Source organism: Nasonia vitripennis, chromosome 1, assembly GCF_009193385.2.
Source record: "Nasonia vitripennis strain AsymCx chromosome 1, Nvit_psr_1.1, whole genome shotgun sequence".
NCBI lineage: Eukaryota > Metazoa > Arthropoda > Insecta > Hymenoptera > Pteromalidae > Nasonia > Nasonia vitripennis.
This window is the reverse complement of record NC_045757.1, coordinates 21,691,915-21,712,500: the sequence shown is the minus strand read 5'-3', so window position 1 is coordinate 21,712,500 and position 20,586 is coordinate 21,691,915. Positions and strand designations below refer to the sequence as shown.

The window sequence follows — 20,586 nt, the reverse complement described above, 5'->3', positions numbered from 1 at the left end:
CTTCAACACCATCATCACCAATAAAATGTCATGAAGAATCATCGAGTAATTCAATACTTAAATCATTAAAGCAGAACTACAACCACTACAGTAGTATTCAAGAAAATGACGAATATTTTGCAGAAAGAGAAGTACTAAGAAATGGTAATGTTGTATCCAACAGATCATACTTCATAGATGATTCTGTAAAACATTTGAGTTTTATAGAAATACATGTCCTTTTGACAGCATATTTGAAATGATTGCAAGCTTGTACCTCAAAAATGTTAGTTTTAAAAAATTAATTAATGCCCAACTTAAAATGGAACCGCCTACTGGATTTTTGCATGCAATAGTTGAATATCGTGATTCAGAGTATTTGTTTGACCTGCAAACATTTTACAGCAGTAGAGTATTTTGTATAGAATTTATGAAAATTTAGAAAGAAATTTGAACAAAGTTAATATCGATTGTCAGGATAATATTTTCTTCACTCTATTTTCACGCTTAATGAATGTAATTCCTAGTTTTGTACAAATTTCACAATGTCCTTGTGGATGGAAGGAAAACTCTTTTGTTTATACGTATGATATAGCTGCCATCGATTTTTACAACATTGGATTGCAGGATTTAGGTTCAATTTTGGATCAGAATTTTGTACAAAAAATTGTGTATTGCAAAACATGTAAATAAAAATCTTCTCTATTGAGTTATGAAGTTATGAATTATATTGCAATAGATTTAGAATTTCTGTATGAAAAGAAAAATATGAATTTAATAAGGCGTACTGTTAAAAACGCAATTATTCAAAATACTAATTTGAATGATATACAGAATCAATTTGTTTTGAAAAACAAACCTTTCAAGTTGCATGCAGTTATTTGTTTTGATGGAGACTACATTAAAGGTAAAAGTATTGTGCACTACAAGGCGTACGTCTTAGAAACTATTCTGAATAGAGATGAAACAGTCGAAGTCACAGAAATAAAATAGAAATTGTATGATGGTTTGAAAACCAAATGTCAGGAAGTCATCTCATCACAAGAAAATATTGCTTTACTACTATTTGTTGCCATTTAATACTTGCAGGTATTGATTTACTTAAATAAAAAATGTTCACACTGATTGAATAATTTATTGAATAATTGAAATAAATAAATAATAATCATTGAAATAAAATTTGTTTTTAGACTGAAGAAAACAGTTTCAAAGATACAATAAAAAAGGTTAACAAGCATTTGCAAAAAAGTACAAGCACATTGAATTCTTAATTGCAGAGGAATAAGCTGACGCAGAGATTGCATCTTCTAAAGAGAATAAGAAATAAAAGAAAGAAAAGAAGAAGAAAAAAGAAGACTAGAGAAGATGAAAAACAGAAGAATAAAGATCAAGGAGTGCTTTTATAATATTTACGACTGACCTTTTATTATTTTATGTTGAAAATGTATACAAGTGATTGTAAGCGCAATTACATCATGAACTTAAAATGAATTTTTTTTCAATTCTAATAGTTCAACTCGCCATTGATATAAAATGATGTATTTGTGTTATTTATATTTAGCTTTACTCGATATTGCTAAAGTTATAACTTTTATGTAATGTTTATACATGAAAATCATTGAATATCTAAGCTGTTTAGAAATACTTATAATATAACAAATAATGTAAAATTAGAATGTATATGCACAAGCCGATTATGAAAGAGATAAGGTTCAGGAAATGAAAATCAGACGATTCGTGACTAGATTAGTTTTGTAAAAATAATTTACTATTTTCATTAAAATTCCTAAAATATTTTGAATACATTATAAGTTTTTTTTACACATCTTCAGGTGCTTTCAATAGATTATAATAAAAAAAGAAAAATTTTCAAACTGGTATTAGAAATATATATTTTGTTGTAAATTTGTATAGCACGTCAAATTATATAGTTATTCTAAGGTATAAATTACTCCCAAGCATTGGACAATATTTGTTGTCATGAGATTTTTTACTTTCTATTCCATATGTCCCTTAATCGCTAACTGTTCTGGAGTCATCTTTACTTCATCTTCAAGGACCTGAAAATAATTAAATTTTATGAAAAAATTGTTATATCTAACTGGAAATGTTTTGCATGGTAGCAAAAAAATTATTTACCTTGTTATATTTTTTAGCTAATTCAAACTTTTCATGGATTACATTTTCATTGAATTGGCTGAGGTAGCAAAACCAAACAGCTTGACCCCAGATTGCACAAGCTACTTAGATGCTGCCCAGAAGGATGAAATCAAGGAGCTGCTGAAGCTTCACTAGCACCAAACCAAACGATGCAAAGAGATATATCGATTTTGTTACTTAAGAACTTTCATTTTCCTGATAGGATATTTGCAGCTGCTTCGTTATTGATTTTCTGCGTGTATGATTAGAGCCACTTGATCTATGTACATTTACATAAAGATTAGTGCGCTGATTGTAGTTTTATAAGAAAAAGTATTGAAAAAATCAAGAGAAAAAGAGTTATAATTGAGTATACGATCAAAAAAGGTTTTCAAATTGTATAGCAGTGAGATAAAAAATCTTTTTAGACATTTTTAAATATTAGCTTTATAATTTTTTAAAGATTTTATAACCTGTAATATCTCTTATCATATACAATTAAAAAAAAAGGATTGAAATCTCTAAAAAAAATTAACTCTTAAAAAAGTAAAAGGTTAGGCAAGTTTGATATATTCCGCAACAAAATTACAAATAGAAAAGAACTGAGATCAATCAAACAAAGTCAAGTTTATTATATTTAATCGTAATGAAGCAAAGAACAACTCTCAAGATAATTACTACGTAACTTGCCATACCCGTTTTTTTGTACTTATAGTGTTTCTATGACGTTCTAATATATATATATATATATATATATATATATATATATATATATATATATATATATATATAAAGAAAATTTAGTTGTTCACCAATAAACAAAATGAAACGGGCATGGCAAGTTACGTAGTAATTATCTTGAGAGTTGTTCTTTGCTTCATTACGATTAAATATAATAAACTTGACTTTGTTTGATTGATCTCAGTTCTTTTCTATCTGTAATTTTGTTGCGGAATATATCAAACTCGCCTAACCTTTTACTTTTTTAAGAGTTAATTTTTTTTGAGATCCATTTTACTCGGATTAACACACTTAATAGCCCTCAGTTCTGAACTAGATAAGTCTTATGCCGTCACTACACAGCTCATTCACTGGCAAAGTACACCCAAAACTAAATACTGTCGAACTTTGATAGTAATTACTTAATTTTGTCTTGAATTCCATGAATTAAGGCAACAGATTAAGCTGTTGAGGAATTGAGCACTGAATCGTTTGCATTTGCTCTGCTTGACTTGTAATTGGGGGGTGTGCACTCTGACTTTCTTTGACTTGATAATTATCTGCTGTTCTTGCGGCTTACATATTATTATAAGCATTACTATGATACTGCATATTCGGCTTGCATTCAATATATATGGGAATTAACTTGATTCAAATACTGACAATTTTGCATAACCTTCGCTTTTAAAAATTTCATGTAAATTTCGCTTGACTATATTTCCCCTGTCTCTTGAAATTGTTGGGTCTGAATACATTGTTTCTGCTAGTCATCTGCGAACACTTTTACTTTCTCCAGTGAAATACCTAATAATACGTATATAGTTATTGAAAAAGAAAAGAATACCCAAAAAAATGTTAAAAACTTATACAAACCTTAAAATTTTATGTCTAGAACTTTATAATTGAGCAATACTGTTGATGAAGACATTTGACTTTGCATTGGTTGGAGCCATGTGTTGTTGTTGTGATCAATATGAAAATATAGTAGCAGACGTGTATAGAATTCTTAGCAAATTCACTCCCTATCTTGTTTTGAGAAGTTTGAAAGGTATTTCTAGGCGAGTAGCAAGGATTTGATCTAGCAGATCCTTGTGGTTGCTCCATTGGAATATCCATTGCTACCATTGGTGCATTCGCTGTCAATTGGGAAGATTTTGTAGTACGCATTTGGTTTGCCATCGAGGCCATTGTAGCTTTTTCGTCACTGATTGCGTTACTATGCTGTTTATCAAGACTTGAAAAAGAAACTCTATGATGCAGATGATGCTCATGACTCTCTTGATTTGCAACAGAATTGTAAGAATGACGCTTCAGGTCAGGAGAATATTTAGGCTTGGCACTAAAATCACTTTGGTGACACTTTTTAGATCTTAAAACTTAAGTACGCTTGCTCCAGCAGTATGCTTTGATTCAACAGAAGCTTTGTCCAACAGTAACTTTTCTTCCTTGCTCTTTTTTACTACATGTACTCTGTAATTCTCAAAGAATCTTTCCTCAACCTTTTGAACAGTGCTTGTAACACTAACAGTAGCAACAGCGGCTTCATCCTTGACTGCAACATCTACTTTAACTATTAGCAACTAAACTGGGTTTGGTTTTGGAATCGTCAGCAGTTTCCTCAGAAAGCGGTTGAAAATTACCTTTAAAATCATGAAACTTCTCGTTTGAATGATTTGAACTTGACCGTATGGATCATCGTTATCATCGTCACTCTCATCAGCTAACAACCTCTTCATCAGCACAGACTTGAACTTTGGTCTTGATTCGAACAGTCGATGCTGAATAGAGTTATCATTGTACCTCTCTTTTTCATAAAATGAGTGCTCTCCCATGTCGAATGAGTTATCTATAATATTCTCCTGCGTCCGAAAATAATATTGGCGAACTGGCAAAACACCGAAACAAACGTTGACAACTTAAGTATCCTGCTCCGAATCTATACTTATATTTAGTAACTTGCATTTATTTATTTTCATTGTTTTGAGTCCTAGCAGACGGTGCTATACCAGATCCACCTACGCGGGCTATGCGAGAAGCAAAAATCTGCACATTGGAAAAATTAAATTTTAAAATTAAATTAATTTATAATTAAATAAATATAGCAAATTACGAAAATAAAGTTATATATTTGCAATCCGCAATTAATTTGCAAACGAATCAAGTTGGTTTTACCATTCCAGCATATGTATCTGTTGAGAAAACCATATATTATGGGTTTCTCGCAACGAAAAAAGTTTTTTATTTATCATTAAAAAACTAAGGGACCCACAATTTTTTTATTTAATTTGCAAACATTGCCAATGATTCCGCAATTATTGCAATTTTTTATTACTATATATGCAAGTCACTCGTGCAGTTCCTGAAGCTCATTAAAGAGGCTTAAACATCGCAACCTCGCCGCTTCTGAAGCTCGCAACAATACCGCGAACATCACGAAGCAGAATGAATTGATTCCCACAATTTGACCACCATCTTGTTTCTACCCCAATTTTCCCTCTGACTTCTCACCCTCTCCTCTTACTCTGGAGCTCTTCTGTAAACCCTTCACACACTCCGAACTTCGCGTTGCTATAGACAAATGTCTCCAGAAACCCAACTCTGCCCCGGCTCTCGACAAAATTCATAATCTTCTTATTTCGCATCTTCCGGAAAATATCCTGGATCATCTTCTTTCCATCTTCTACAAAATCTTCATGAAGGGTGAATTTCCCTCTTCTTGGAATGAGTTTCTCGTCTTTTTTATTCCCAAAGGCAACACTGGCAAATTTCGACCCATTTCCCTTGCTCAATCCCTTCTTAAGGTCTTTGAAAGGATCGTTCTCCACAGACTGAATTGGTGGCTCGAGAGATATAATGAGATCCTACCTCGCTACCAATTCGGTTTCCGGTAACAAAAATCTTGTTCCGGCAATCTTAGCATCTTCACCTGTTCTATTTATTCCAGCTTCGCTAACAGCGCATACACTGCAGCTCTTCTTCTTGGCATCAAAAGTGCCTTCGATGGAGTTGACCCTGGTATCCTCGCCCACATTCTCCGAGACCTCGGTCTACCATGGCAAATTTGCCAATTTTTCTATAACATCACTTCTTCTAAATCAATTTCCTTCTCCGTCAAAACGATCAACGTTGATTCAATGCTGATTTCAATATTGATTTCAGTCTGAAATCAGCGTTCATTCAATATTGAATCCACGTTGAATCAACGTTGAATCAACATTGAATTTGTCCGAAAACGCAACGTGGATTCACATAAACGGAATCCTATAGAGAATAACCGAAAATTAACCTACTCTATCATGATTTTTATAATAATACTGGACTGGACCCTCAACTGGACCTCTCTGTGCTCTCGGGAAGGTACCCAGCTTCGAGACTATTTGCCACCTATAGGTTTCCGTGTATGTTACATTATAATATATACATTGCAAGTGTCGAAATGTCTTAGTGGTCAAGTCGTTCGTCTACTAATCAAAAAGTCTTGGGTTCGAGCCCACGTCTTGGCGGTTTTTTTTTACAATTTTATTTCAACCATGATTGAACTTTGAAATCTAGCACTGAATTCAGTCTGAAATTAACGCTGAATCAACGTTGCGTTTTCGGACAAATTCAATGTTGATTCAACGTTGATTCAATATTGAATCAACGCCGATTTCAGACTGAAATCAATATTGAAATCAGCATTGAATAAACGTTGATCGTTTTGACGGGGTTTAACGTTGTAGGCGAAATCCAGGGCCCCTTCGAAACGCTGAAGGGCATACCCCAAGTCTGCTGCAGCAGCCCCATCGCCTACAACGTTCATACCCACAAACTTCCAAATCACATTGACCCCAACTGCAAATACCTTTGCTTTGCTGATGACATTGCTCTTTTTGTCTCTTCCACTGATCTTGACTTCTGTCTCTCTGTCCTTCAAAATAGTCTCGACCGCATTACCTCATACTTTCTTTCTTTCTTTCTCTTGGTGTCTCCATAGCCCCCGAAAAAACCCAACTCATTATTTTTTCTAAGAAGTATACAGACACTTCTACCGCTTCCCTCTCTTTCGGTGATACCAACATCAACTCCTTGCCTCAAGTCAAACTTCTAGGAGTCATTTTCGACTCCAAACTCTCCTGGACCCCATACTTCAATTATCTTCTTCAGAGACCCCGCACATTAATCTCATTCGTTCTCTATGCGGTACCTGGTGGGGAGGCCACCCTCGATCCCTTATGCAAATCTACAAAGCTTTCGTTCTTTGTTCTCTTGACTACGGTTCTTTCGTCTTCCTCCCTCGCAACAAATCTCTCCGCAATAAACTAGAAGTTGCTCAACGCAGAGCCCTAGGAGCCTGATTACGACTCCGCCGCTCCACACCCAACCGCATCGTCTACGCCGAAGCTTGCGAACTCCCCCTTCACCTTCACCCCAAAAAGCTGTCTCTCAATTTCGTCCTCAGAGCCTTTGCCACCAAGAACAACGCCACACTCGAATCTCTTGACTCTCTACTCAACAACCGCAACACACTCAACCAACTCGAACTTCCAGTTCTTCGAGCTTTTGCTTGCCTCAAAAGGTATCGCCCTTTTATTCATTCCTCTGACGTCCTTCCCTGCTTAATACATTCCTTGCATAAATATATTTTATAGCACAGTGTGGCTAAAATCCGCTGTTCAGTGACGAATAGGCGAGACTTGCGGACTTTAGCAATCTGCGATATAAAATTTTATACGATACTCTTGACTTAAATGGTTCAGTTTTACACGGCGCTTAGCGCCCTCGCTACGCTCGGGTGCTAACTGCGCCGTGTAAAAAAGAACCATTTAAGTCACACGTATCGTAATGTACTATTTCTACACTGATATTTTCTTTACACGGATATTCTCTACAAATTTTTTTTTATTTTTTTACTACACTGCGAAACTCTACACAATCGCAGTTAACCTATTGTTAGATCATTCCCAATAAGCACACATTTCCAAAAAAGAATACTTTAAGTATACAGTTATGTTCGCTAAAAAATATACTTATTGTATTTTAAAAGTAATAAAAAAGTATTCTTTTTAAATTTTTTATCGGCAATTAATAGGTACTCAATAACCCAATAAGGTATTTAATAAGTGATCCAAAATATGTATAAAGTATTCTTTATGCAATCTTTGTAATATTTATTTTGCGAATATGGTATGAGGAAAGTAATAAAAAAGTATTCTTTTTCATAACATTAATTTTTACAGCTAGCAGAACAGTTGATGGAGGTATTCAATAAGTGTATTATCAGTAATCAGAAAGTATGCAGAAAGTATTATTTTGGCTGGTTTTCAGATATTTATTTGATAAACATAGTTTTTAAAAAGTAATAATAAAGTATTCTTTCTAATTTGAAATTGTGTTAAGAATTAATTTCAATCGTTTTCAATGCGGAAAATATTATGCTAAGTCAAAATAAATTGTTTCTCGACAGCTGTGCCATGTATGTACTATCATTCAGATTTATCATTCTTATAGATTGTCATAGCGGAAATTACGGCTCGTGAACAATAGAAATATGACAAGAAACAAAACAAAATAGCGCGTACGAATACGGCGTTAATATATACATGTGACGGTCGACATAACAGTCAGAAACCGAGTCTGGGCACGCATGCTATATATATAATATAATAAGTTTCTGTGTCTGTTGATTTGACTTTATTATTTATTAATCTTCGTTAATTTTTATTAACTTTAGTTCGTACATCAATTAATACATCAGATAGATCTGAAATTTAGTACGTAACAGATCTGTTTAGGTAAATGGTCAGCGCACTCGACTTTCACGCCGGAGCTCCAGGTTCGATTCCTGATGACGCAAAAAAAATTTAATCTCTTTCTTTCTTCAAAATAGCATAATAATAATCAATAAAAATAATAAATAATATAGTAATAACAGCGCGAAGTATCTGATTAGTGTAAAATATAGAAATAAGCGAAATTGAATTTAAATTTTTAAAAATTCGATTTCATCAAAAATTACTATCTTTGGATAGTAAAATCTAATATCTTAAAAGTCCAATTTATTATGAAAAGCAGTAAAAATTACTATCCCAAATAGTAATTTCTACTATCAAATTCTTCTCAGTGCATACTTCCTGAATCCTGTAAAAATATTTATAATTAAAAAGAAAACATAAAGAATTCTTTTTTAGATATTAATAAAAAGTTTTAGTATCAATTTTGTTGAAAATGTATCAATATTTAATAGCAAAAGAATACTTTTTTAATACTTTATTATGGCTTTGGGACATTCTGCTCACTCTAATTTCAAAAAAAGAATACTTTTCGAAGTCTTAAAGAAAAATATTTAGCAGACATAACTGCTTACTATATGTGAACATAAAGAACTCTTTTCGAATTCTTCTAGGAAAAAAGAACTCTAAAAGAATACTTTTAGAATTTAATAAGATTTCCTTTTGCTCATTGGGTTGTTACAACAATAGGTTATACGCTTATGTGTAGAGTTTCGCAGTGTAGTAAAATGAAAAAATTATTGCAGAGAATTATATCCGTGTAGAATTTTTAGTGTAATTTTATTATTATTATATATTAATAAGTAAATTTTTTAGGAAAATATTTTTGTGTAGAATTTTTATGTGAATAGTTTGTTCGGTGTCATTTTAGCTACCAATACCAATATACGAATTTTTTTCCAGAAATGCATAAATTGAATACCGCTTCTTTAAGTTATATATTATACTGATGGGTGTATGCTTTAAAGCATACACCTATATTACATTGTAATTACAATTGTAATAGACATACATTATTATACATATATGTATGTGTGTGTACGTGTAAACGGATATGACAGTGCATGGGTGCAAAAAAGGCCTGCATTCCTATACATACTACACAAAATTAACTGAACACACGTAATATATGCATTTTCTTTTTACGTATAGTGTATGTGTATGTGTGTGTGTGTGTCACCTATTGTGTAGTATGCGGGTTGTTAATTGCACTGTATCTATTTTTTTAACTATGCAGAAATATGATATTATATCCGCGTTAAAACAAAAACAAATTGTTTAAAACAGAGAAGTAACTGATTATCAAAATAAATATAGAATATAACATCTATGGAAATTAATTAAAAATGTATACTACAATATTTTTCAACTATGCAGTTTTTCTTGTAAAAAAATAGACTCACAGGAGACAGGAGCCTCGTTCATGTTCGAGTTTATACGATAAGAATAACGAAAGATGTATACGTTACACATACCACACATTCCTACAGAACGAGCTAAGTATAATCATGCAATATAAATTCTAACTTTATTGAAATGCGATTATATAAGTATTTGAAGCAAACAATAAAATGTATTCTTATTATTTGTGCTTTGATATCATAGATTAATCTGCTGGGCACTTTTACAATTTTTTACACATGCATCATACTGCATACATTTCCAAGTTAATCATAAATGCCACTCTTGTGCATAATTATAGTAGGTAAATTACATTTATCATTTAAAGATGGAAAAATGAGCATTCTTTGTTCTATAAACTTATTATTTGGTACACTAAAAATAAAAAATATGTCATTAAAATAATATATTGAGCTTGCATATATTATACTTACCTGAAAGTTTTTATTAATTTTTACATTTACTTGATACGATGTAAATGATGTGAAATTCCAAAATGACATGTACTAAATAAAATTCAAAATTTATTAAATGTTATATGTGAAAATTTTCACTTTATACATATGCCGGGACTTCATAAACGAAATTTTGTAGTAACACTTCAGTATCAAGTGTCATCAAAGACTACGATTATATAAATATTAAAAGTAAATTTATAGAAAAATGCGTAAAAATAAAAAAAAAATATCTGTATCTATATACATCTACTTGTATTCAATAAATAAAAAATTGTATTGGCGTGGAGCAAATAATAAACTCGTTAGTTTATTGAATATAAAATAAATTTAAAAAATATGATGGCACTGAAATTTTGAAATTATATAGAATGATTTATATTTTTTCAAGAGCACGAAATTGCAATTACAATTCACAATACAAATATTGCTTGTGAAATTTTCAAAATTTCAGTCAATATTTTGTTTGAATCAATAAGAAGAATCACTTGTATTGAATTCTCGTTTGTTTATCATGAGTAATTTTTTCTATAATGTGTAAGCAAATACGAAAATAAAGTATGTCACTGCTTGTAATGAAAAACTCGATCTATAAACGTGCACGAAAATTTTAAAATTAATTTTAAACCAATAATTATTTGAATAGTCAATAATACTTTACAATTACATCATTAACAATACATAAATGCTCTTACTCCAATTATAAAATGACTTTATCTTGATGGTTTACCAATGTGTGTACGAATAGGAAACTCTTCTCATCGCTACTTGCGTTGGTTTTTACAATATTGATTCCCGTCGATCAAGTCTCCTCTCAAAGCTTTATATCTATGCAAAAAAGTTTTTATGGGACACCTCCATCTGCTGTTCCTAGTTTTTCGATCAAAGTAACTATCAACTTGATAATTTTTTATTAATGAATATCGTGATTATCGTCTTCTTGAACAGATATACAAAATCAATTTTTCGTCACTGAACAGACAAAGGTAATAAGCAATAATAGTACATATACGAAGCTCGCTAAATTCGTCGTTCGACACTTTTTTTCATTATTACTTGCATTTTCACTTTTTTCATCGTTTTATATTTTCAATTAACCTTTCTCGTAATGTAAAGACAAACATAAATAAATTAAAAAGTACACTGAAAAGCAATGGTTGATAAAGTCTATTCGTCAACCTCAATGGAATAGTGCGCCGTCTTCTCGTGAAACAGTTGGAGATAGTTATTCGCGAATCATCGATTGTTCGCTACTACAAGTTAACCAATCCCTTCCCCCTTCCTCCCACAAATGTTTATGCGCATACACCTTCTCCACCTCGTTATAATTCATCCACAATTTTGTTTTATCTTATGATTCTTTAGTACACTCCCTCACTTTCTATCTGCCTCCCTCTTTTTTAATCTTAACATTTGAAGAGTGAAAGCAACCTCGTCCATATCACGAAAGGCCTTTGTACACTCTGTAAAGAGGACCGAAGGCAGGAAACAATTACAAAAAGAAGTAAAGAAGAAAAAATACAGGTACGTCAAAGAAAAAGAAAAAATTCGCGCAAGACCAACATAAGAGCCCGGACGAAAGCCAAACTGCCGTCACTGCTTCTTAAAGATATACGTATAGATCTCGTTTTATGTATGTCAGTGTGTTATCGGTCGTGAATCTCACGGTTGCCGATTGTTCATCTTATCATTTTGGCCTATGCACGATTCTCGAAAAGTTCTTTTCGTCTATTTTTTGCTTGTACGCACGCGGACATTCTTAAAGCCACTCAAGCTTATCCCTAGATACAATCGAATCGTATTCATCACACTATCGTTCTCATCTCAGTTGCATCGCGCTTTTCTCAAAAGGATGTGTAACCAAAACAATGACTACAACTTGCTTAATTTTCTTGCATTTCTACGTTCTCTCATTCGATTCTCGTCAATATTTTTAAACGTTTTTCATACATGATTTTAATGAGGCATACCGACTTTTAATTACCGGAAAGTTGTAAAACTAAGAGCCACATAAAACAGTGCAAAAAATGCAGATTTTTGTTCTAGACTTAACTATGAGTCTGCTTTTAAGGATAGTTTGTAAATGGTAACATAACTTTCCTATAAAAAAAAAAAATAAGCAAAAATAGTTTCTTGCGATAAAATCTTCGCTTGACGATACGGTGCACGGAACGCGAGCCCTGAGCCAGAAAGCAAGTCTATGGTGTCGATGGACGGGGTGTGGCTCAGAACCAATTTCCGAAAAAGTTGCTCAAGGTTCACTGCAAAGTAACAGCGAGCAGACGAACTTCCGCAATGGAAGTTTATTTAGTATATCTAATCCTAAATTGCCGTTGAAACGGGCTATTTTTATCTTTGATGGTGGAGTTTCGATTTTTTTTACATAAAATTTCAAGAATCACATCATCTTTTAAAGCGACTCGATTTAAATGTGTGGAAACGTCATTTTAATAAGTCTATTAGTATAATAGTGGCATGATTTCTTTTAATTTTTTTTTTTTTTTTGCATTTTTTTAAAACTTTTTTGTTTTGTTAAAGACACTGACGCGCGGCACAACAATACGAAAATCCTTTTGTAAGAAAGAAAAACTTATACAGTTAAGATAAAAGCAGTTGAATAAAACAATAGCAAAAGGGAATGCGACCGTGAATTTGTGCGCCCCGTTCCTTTTTTTCTTCCCTCTAAAACTTTAACGAAGAATTAAAAATGTTATTTACAATCCTACTTCAAATTATTTGTGAACTGTTTGCCTTAATGAAACGGAAAAAAGAAACGAGCCGAACTAAGAAGACTTATTACTAAGCTAATGCTTTGGGCTTCTTAAAAAAGGATTTTACTCCCGCATTCCTTTATTGCATTAAGCACACTGGCCTAGCAAACGACTCTAATTACTTTACGTAGACCATACTACTGTAGAAGTTGATAATAATTATTTATTATGAACTGAGTGACGCTGGTTGACTCGGTAAATCGTTTTGCTTTCTCTCTTCACAGTTGATAGCAGTAGTGTCGATGGCATATATCGAGTGGCAGGAAGGGTAGGCTAAGAAAAGTGTGGAAGGGGGAGAAGGTGGTGTGCCAAAGGTGGTTACGATAAGGCAGATGCTCTTCAGATCAATTTCCCCAGTAGATAACCGACTACGACCATAGCGACGGCGATGATTATACTGGTAGTAGACATGGGCATTGGACTGTTGCTATGCGAAGTCAAGCCTGAAACTGATGATGCCAGACTTACATCTTTACCTAGTGCTGCATTTTTCCATTTCATTATTTCCTCCTGTAAGACATTATTTATCAATTAGACGAAAATAAAAATAATATCAACTTAATGGATTTTTAGTTTAGTTAGTACCATAATCTAAGAACTATTAATATCAAAACAATTGATTAAAAATTACCTTAAGTAGCAGATTCTCTTGTCTGAGAGTACTTTCTTCTACCCTGAGTTGAGTAACCTCTTGGGCTACCTTCAATAACTTCTCATCGGTTTCCACATCAGCCTTTAAAATAAAGACCATACAAATGTAATAAGAAGCAATATTAAAGTCGTAACATTATTGTGACAAAAGCATACCTTTGGTGATGGCTTAGTTTGCTCTCCAACAGTCTTGTTTTTACCATCAGTGGAATTCGAATCTGGTTTACTCGTTGAAGTGGTGGCTTTAGCTTTAGTTGCAGTAGTAGCACTAACAGGATTCTCAAAAACGCATTTGAGCTTTGTATCCATCAACTGATCAGCATTTACATCCTTCCACTAGAAATTTAAACATTTTTCCATTAACAAATTTGCTGTACACAACAAAGGATAAACTATCAACCTTTCTCAACAAAATTAATTAGGATTGTTTGCCAATAGCCTATTTAAACATTAGTTCTAAAGCAAACGTGGAAATAATTTTAGAATTACATTGGATTATTGCCCAAATCACTTGACCAGGCATATATTTTTGGTATTTCAAACCTCCAAGGTTTCTTTAGGTTTTACTTGTGTTTTTTTCACACAAAAATTCACTACGTTAACTGCATGCTTTGAAATAAATTTGCAAATACTGTCAATTGTATTATTTAATAAAGAAAAGAAATAAAAAAACTTACAATTTCTGCTGGATCTTCATCCGGATCCTCGTTTGAAGCTACAATGGTTTGAACCATAAACTTATGCTTGTTCTTTTCATTTGGATCAAAATCATATGGTTGTAGGCAAACTGAAAAAAATCGTTATTTGATTAATGAGATGAATAAGTCATAAAAATGGAACCTAATTAGTAAACATTGCATACCTGCTATTTCACAGATTTCCTTTGGCTTGATCAGTCCAGAATTTGGTCTGACGCAGTATCGTTTTGGAGCAGTAGTCTTTATTTTAAAATATACTTTTTGATGATTTGTTGGATTTGTGAGCTTCATGTACGAAGCAATTGGAGCTCCTGTAAATGGACCTGTGAAAAATAAAATTATTTATAAGATATGTTAAAAAACTTGCAATCATTGCTTCTACTTAATACTCTTTCATATAATGGAAAAAAAGAAGAAGATAGATAATTTTGTTAGAAACTACTTTTTTAAAACTTGATCATGAAAGCTAATAAGCTGATTTATATAATACACGATCTCTTTTGATATGTATATATTTTCTTGAATTCATTAACAATCAAGAGTTTTAATGAACTAACAAAATAACAAGAGAATGGCCAATCAAATACAAGTTATTGTACTGAACAAACAAGCAATAAAAGCTACATTGAAACTAAACAAATTCTTTTATCACTACTATTAGAAGTATTGCAAACCAACAAGTTCTAGGATACTTGGAGGAAATTTGGAAGTCAAGTTTAAATTTGAATGAAAAATATCATAAAAACTTGTCCTTATGTAAGTATGCACTAAAAAATGTTGTTTTGATTAATCAGTGTGCTTTAAAAAGCAACTTTAATTCAATTCAAAATGTACGAAATTAACATAAATAAAACAAAACCGTTCAAATGCACTTATCCATTGAAAGAGGCAAAACATGAACAAAGATGCAAAGCCAAATGAAGTAAGTGTATATAATGAGTAAAGTCCATACTATGAACTTTGACAGGAAAATCAAAAGGAATCGCTGAGTCATAAGAGACCATCTCAGCTGTATCATAATTGAGCCAGGACCTGCATATTTAATGTTTGCACCAGCCAAAGAAAAACTGCAATTTCCAATCTAGACTAATGTGGTTGTAAAATGAAATGTTTTTTTTTCTCATTTAACGGTAGGCAATGACTCATGGAATATAACCGCAAGGTATGCATAGTAAATTCTTGGATCAGTAAAGCATTTTTCCTGGATTCTCGAAAAAACTGCTAGGCAATAATTGAGTTTAAAAATAAGCATTCGACAGGGAGTCAAGTGGATATAAATCAATATGTTAAAAAGTCTTTGCCATCCTGGCAGTTCCAAAGCCAAGTCACTCAGAGAGAGAAAGAGTGTGTGAAGGAGAGAGAGAGAGAGAGAGAGAGAGAGAGAGAGAGAGAGAGAGAGAGAGAAAGAGAGCGCGCGCGAGAGATAAAGGCATCAAATATAAGATCGAAAACCCGAGCGGTCGGTCAATGCCAACGGTCGGCTGATCGCTTTGAAAATTTGCGAGAAAAGAAACGCACACGAGGAGTATAATGAGTCGAGGTATGGCTGTTACGACGACGGGTCCAGTGTCCACTATCGCCGTGCCACAACGTCCATAATTTCAGAGAAAAAAGCTGCAGAGGAAGGAAAAAGCTAGAGGAGAGAAGAGGGTGCGGATGCGTCCGGAACATGCGGCCGTGGACAGATCATCGTCATCGCCATGATGTCGTGACGACACACAGTCGGGCGACTTGCTCATATAGAGGCGCCGCAGCCAAAAGAGATCTATTTTTCTCTTTCTCTCTCTTCTGCATGCAATGGTTCTGAAACGAAGAAGCCACAAAAGGTGCAGACGCTCGTCTAGCGCGAGGGGCGCGGGCAGAGAAGAGACTATAAGAGAGGCGAGGTGGGCACACACACACACACACACGCACGCGCGCGCGCGCGCGCACGCACACATACACACAAGGGCTCGGCGGCGCTTCATCACAACTCACCCCGAAATCGCAGCTCATTCTGCGGCTCGATAATCAGGACCTGCTCCGGTTTGTTCGACATCCTGTTGTCGGCTATTGTGCAGCTTATCTCTGTAGCGAAGGTTCACTGTTCGAGGTACCCGTCGCCGTGGCCGACGTCGCACTCAACGTCCTCGTCGTAGTCGCGCTACTGCTGGTGCTGCTGCTGCTTCTTTTCGCGCTATCTCTCTCTCTCTCTCTCTCTCTCTCTCTCTCTCTCTCTCTTTCTCGCACCCGACCGACTGCGACTCGGCTCGCGCGAGCACTTCAGGTGGCTCGTGCGTGACAGCGCGCGCGCTCCTTCCTTCTTTCTTGCTTTTTTGTCCACTGGCTTTTTCTGCGCGGCAGCTACTTATAACTATTACGAGCGGCCGTTGTACACGTTAAAAAAGCTGAGCGAATCTACGCGACACAGGCACTGCTCAGACTGTTCTTCTCTTCGTTCGTCCTCGCTGCTCAGCTCAGCTCTGCTCTTATATATATGTATGTGTGTGTATATATATGCCGCTGTTGTCCCGCACAAGCACCACACGGCACACACCACACTCCAAGAGCTGCTGCCTGCTACGCTGACTGCTGAGTCTACTGGCGCTCTGCTCGCGCCTCGCTCTGACACAGTCTAATACTCGTACTCTGATCACTGATGGAATTATCTGTATCTGTATGAGTGAGTTGAAACTTGAAAGTATATAACATGCACACACTACTAGCACTACCTACATATATAGTATAGCTTGAATAGCTTCGCACGCGCACACGGCACGGCGCACGGCGCTGACGCTGAGTGTTGCTGCTGCGACCAGAGGCGCGAGATTCAATATGTGTGTTTTGCAGCCGTTCACTTACCCGTCCTGTCCGTTGGACTATGTCTACGATTTTCGGCTGTATATAAATTATAAAGTACCATATACTGTCACGCTCGCTAGCTCGAGCTCTGTTATTCGTTTCTCTCTACATAATATTAGCGCATCAATTCTCAAAACTGGCGGATACGCGCATGCGTCACAGCGGAAATTATCTTTATCCGAAATATCCGAACTCCGAAGTCGAACGCTAATAAGGCCTAATATAAACGCCGGAGCGCGACTGCCTTTGTCTATTATATCTATATATACTCTATAGCCTTCTAATTGCTGTTTCATTTCATTTTCAGATTTCATTTTTTTTTTCATAATATATGCAGACTAGACTTGACCCATGAATGTGGTGGCATATATATCGTGTAAAGCCATCCGCTGCAGAAAACGCGGGCCTCGTGGTGTTGTGCGCGCAGCGAGAGCCAGAGCTCCCAGCTCCTACGATGATGTTACGTCATGTTACAGCCTTACAGCTATACCAGGTAGTACTTATATAGGTACTACGCTAATCGAAAGGTAGCCTCGGATCAGAAGCAGCAATTGCTCTTCTTGTTCTTGTCTCTCTTCTCTCGTATATTTGATAAATATACAGGCCAGTCAAAACTGATTTTTTGCTTATTTTATTTTTTTTTTCTATCTTACTGCTTTTTTCAAAAATTCTTTTTTCTGTAACATCATAATTTATCAATTGAGCCCTAAACTTTAGATTGTTAAATCAAAATTCAAACCTCGCGCTCAGCGCACCTGCACCAGTATAATTTTAAGAATTTTAATTTTATATTTAAAAAAAATGCTTTGTTATAAGTAATATATGTGCAGCATCTTAACATCTTTTATAACAATAACTGTAATGCCTAGCAATAAAAATAAAAGTAAATTACCTACATATGTTTAGTTTATTTCATCTTTGAAAAGGCTTCTTTTATTCGACCCTGACCGCCAATTGTTACGCCTCTAATTACGTGCTCTTATTTACAATTATCGAACGACCATCGACTACCCGTTGGCCATACCTGCACAGATGGGTAATTTCAGTTTTATTATTAAGATTATTTTTCTTATACTTCCCATTTTATTCTGTCAAGTCAGTGGCTTGAATCGCTTGATTATAGCTAGAGCATATTATAATGTGGTTTATATTGAACATAGGTATCTTTTACGACTAACGTGTTAGTTTCTAGTTTTGTTTTGAATTAGATAATTAAGCTAATACGCGATTTATTGTTTGCGGAAAGATGTAATAAGTATTATAAGCATAGGAATTATACTTACTTAAGCGGCGAAGCGCGCCGCGCGAAAGCAAACACGACGAGTCGAGTGTCGATGACACGCGCGCGATACTTATATACATATACATATACAAAGTATATTAAGTACCTGGTTCGTTCGCGCATTGCCTGATATACGGATATACCCCTGATCACTGGTGGCCTGATGAGTTCTTATTATTATTCTTAGAATCAACTGAAGGAGACTTAAACAATTAAGTACTACATTTAACACTGACAGCAGTTGCTCAGAATAAATAATGGAGCAGCAAGAAGAACAAATTGATCCAAACTTAAATGCGGATGCTTACAGAAATTTAAGCGCCGCGGATCATCCGACGGTTCAAGACAAACAATTAGAGGTTATACTCGTTTACAAAGGTAAGTTTTAGGTTATGTCTGAACAGCCGGCTTTTATTAATAAACATTATTTTAACAATGTTTCACAAATACCCAGTAATCTTTTTTTCAAGTCTTTAACCATTTCGACTTTTCTAAAGCTTTTGCTAAAAAGTTGTCAACATTTTGACAAACACTCAACTCAGCATTCTCAGCTTATTCCTTTTTTTTTATTTGTTGACAACTTACATTTGTATCAGTTCTTGGAATTTTTCAATTGATTTATTTAATCTTCATTCTTCAGATGACAGTTTGGTTATCGGAGCTAGTAATATGGTAGATCGGTACTGGAACGGAACAGTTTGGTTTTATGGGGATCCATCTAACTTTGAGAAAAACCAGTATACGGCAGCTATCAGAACAGAAACTGGTGTACGAGCAGCTGCATATTTAGGAAAGCATGATAAGTTTATCATAGGAGAAGACAGTGGTCTTTTACAGGTGTTTGAAGTAGTGTTAAAACCTGATACTCAAATACAAGAATTGCAATGCATGGGTTATGCTTGTCAGCACGATGATAGTCTAACATCGATCTCAACTTTTAATGATGATATGCATATTGTTTCAGCAGGAATGGATTCATGGTAAAAGTTATCTACTATTTTTATAAACAAATCGTGACAATGATCATACAAAAAATTTAAATCACATCATGTACATGAAAACCTAATTTTATCTTTGACTATATACAGCATAAAAGTATGGGACACTACAACAATGTTAGCAACATCATCTTTTAATCAAGCTCAAACAGATGTAGTTACAAGTGTTGAAGTTCAAACTGGTAGTGATGCAGTATTTGTATCGACATCTATGGATTCAGAAGCTTTACTCTGGGATACTAGAAAATCCAAACCAGCTCTTGGTTAGTATAGAACTTGTAACTCAAGTATCTCGGATGTATATCATGCTATAAATACTTTTCTCACCATAGGTTTATGGAAGAAAAGCGGTTGTGGATTAACCACAAGTTCATGGAAAGTTGATGATGAACATATAATTGCAGTTGGTGGAATCGATGGAAGCATTTCCATTCTAGACATCCGTAATATTGGTGCTGCGCCTGTTTGTGAATCTATACATTTTTCACGTGGAGTACACAAATTGTTATTTAATCCTAATCACTCAAATCAGCTGGCTGGTTGCTGTGATGCTACAGAACTTAAAATTTTTGATACATCTATTAACTGCAAAACTATTTTTCAAAGCAACCCACATAAAGACTTTATTAGAGGCTTAGCATGGCACAAACGTGATTTGATTACGTGTTCATGGGATAATACAATTTTAAGACACACAGTGACATCTGAATAGACTATCTAATATTAAGTGCATAAAACTCTATAAAGTGCAAATTTTTTAATTTTCTAATAAAATCTATGAATGTATTATTTTGCATATTATTAACTTCCATACTTCTAGATACACTTGCTAAATATTATTTTTTTCTGTTAAATTCCCAGGAATTTAAATTCAGAGTAA

General features: G+C 34.3%; 2 protein-coding genes and 1 long non-coding RNA gene across 3 annotated transcripts; 1 reads left to right on the top strand and 2 right to left on the bottom strand.

Moving 5' to 3' along the window:
• Nucleotides 1–1,758: 1,758 nt before the first annotated feature.
• Nucleotides 1,759–7,537, bottom strand: LOC107981228. The gene is made up of 4 exons (XR_001729284.3): nt 3,712–7,537; nt 3,261–3,642; nt 2,119–2,398; nt 1,759–2,039 (listed from the first exon to the last, which is right to left on the bottom strand). It is a non-coding gene; the product is annotated as an uncharacterized LOC107981228 (long non-coding RNA).
• Nucleotides 7,538–10,521: 2,984 nt separating this feature from the next.
• On the bottom strand, nt 10,522–17,357 carry LOC100114006 (vesicle-associated membrane protein-associated protein A). The gene is made up of 6 exons (XM_001599471.6): nt 16,563–17,357; nt 14,750–14,908; nt 14,565–14,674; nt 14,044–14,223; nt 13,868–13,969; nt 10,522–13,746 (listed from the first exon to the last, which is right to left on the bottom strand). Exons 1-6 carry the CDS (start codon nt 16,621–16,623, stop codon nt 13,576–13,578), a joined length of 783 nt encoding a protein of 260 aa, XP_001599521.1. The 5' UTR covers nt 16,624–17,357; the 3' UTR covers nt 10,522–13,575.
• Nucleotides 17,358–18,724: 1,367 nt separating this feature from the next.
• LOC100114614 (methylosome protein 50) lies at nt 18,725–20,493 on the top strand. The gene is made up of 4 exons (XM_001599521.6): nt 18,725–19,086; nt 19,349–19,688; nt 19,797–19,969; nt 20,039–20,493. The coding sequence occupies exons 1-4, from the start codon at nt 18,966–18,968 to the stop codon at nt 20,416–20,418; spliced, it is 1,014 nt and encodes a 337-aa protein (XP_001599571.4). The 5' UTR covers nt 18,725–18,965; the 3' UTR covers nt 20,419–20,493.
• Nucleotides 20,494–20,586: the final 93 nt, after the last annotated feature.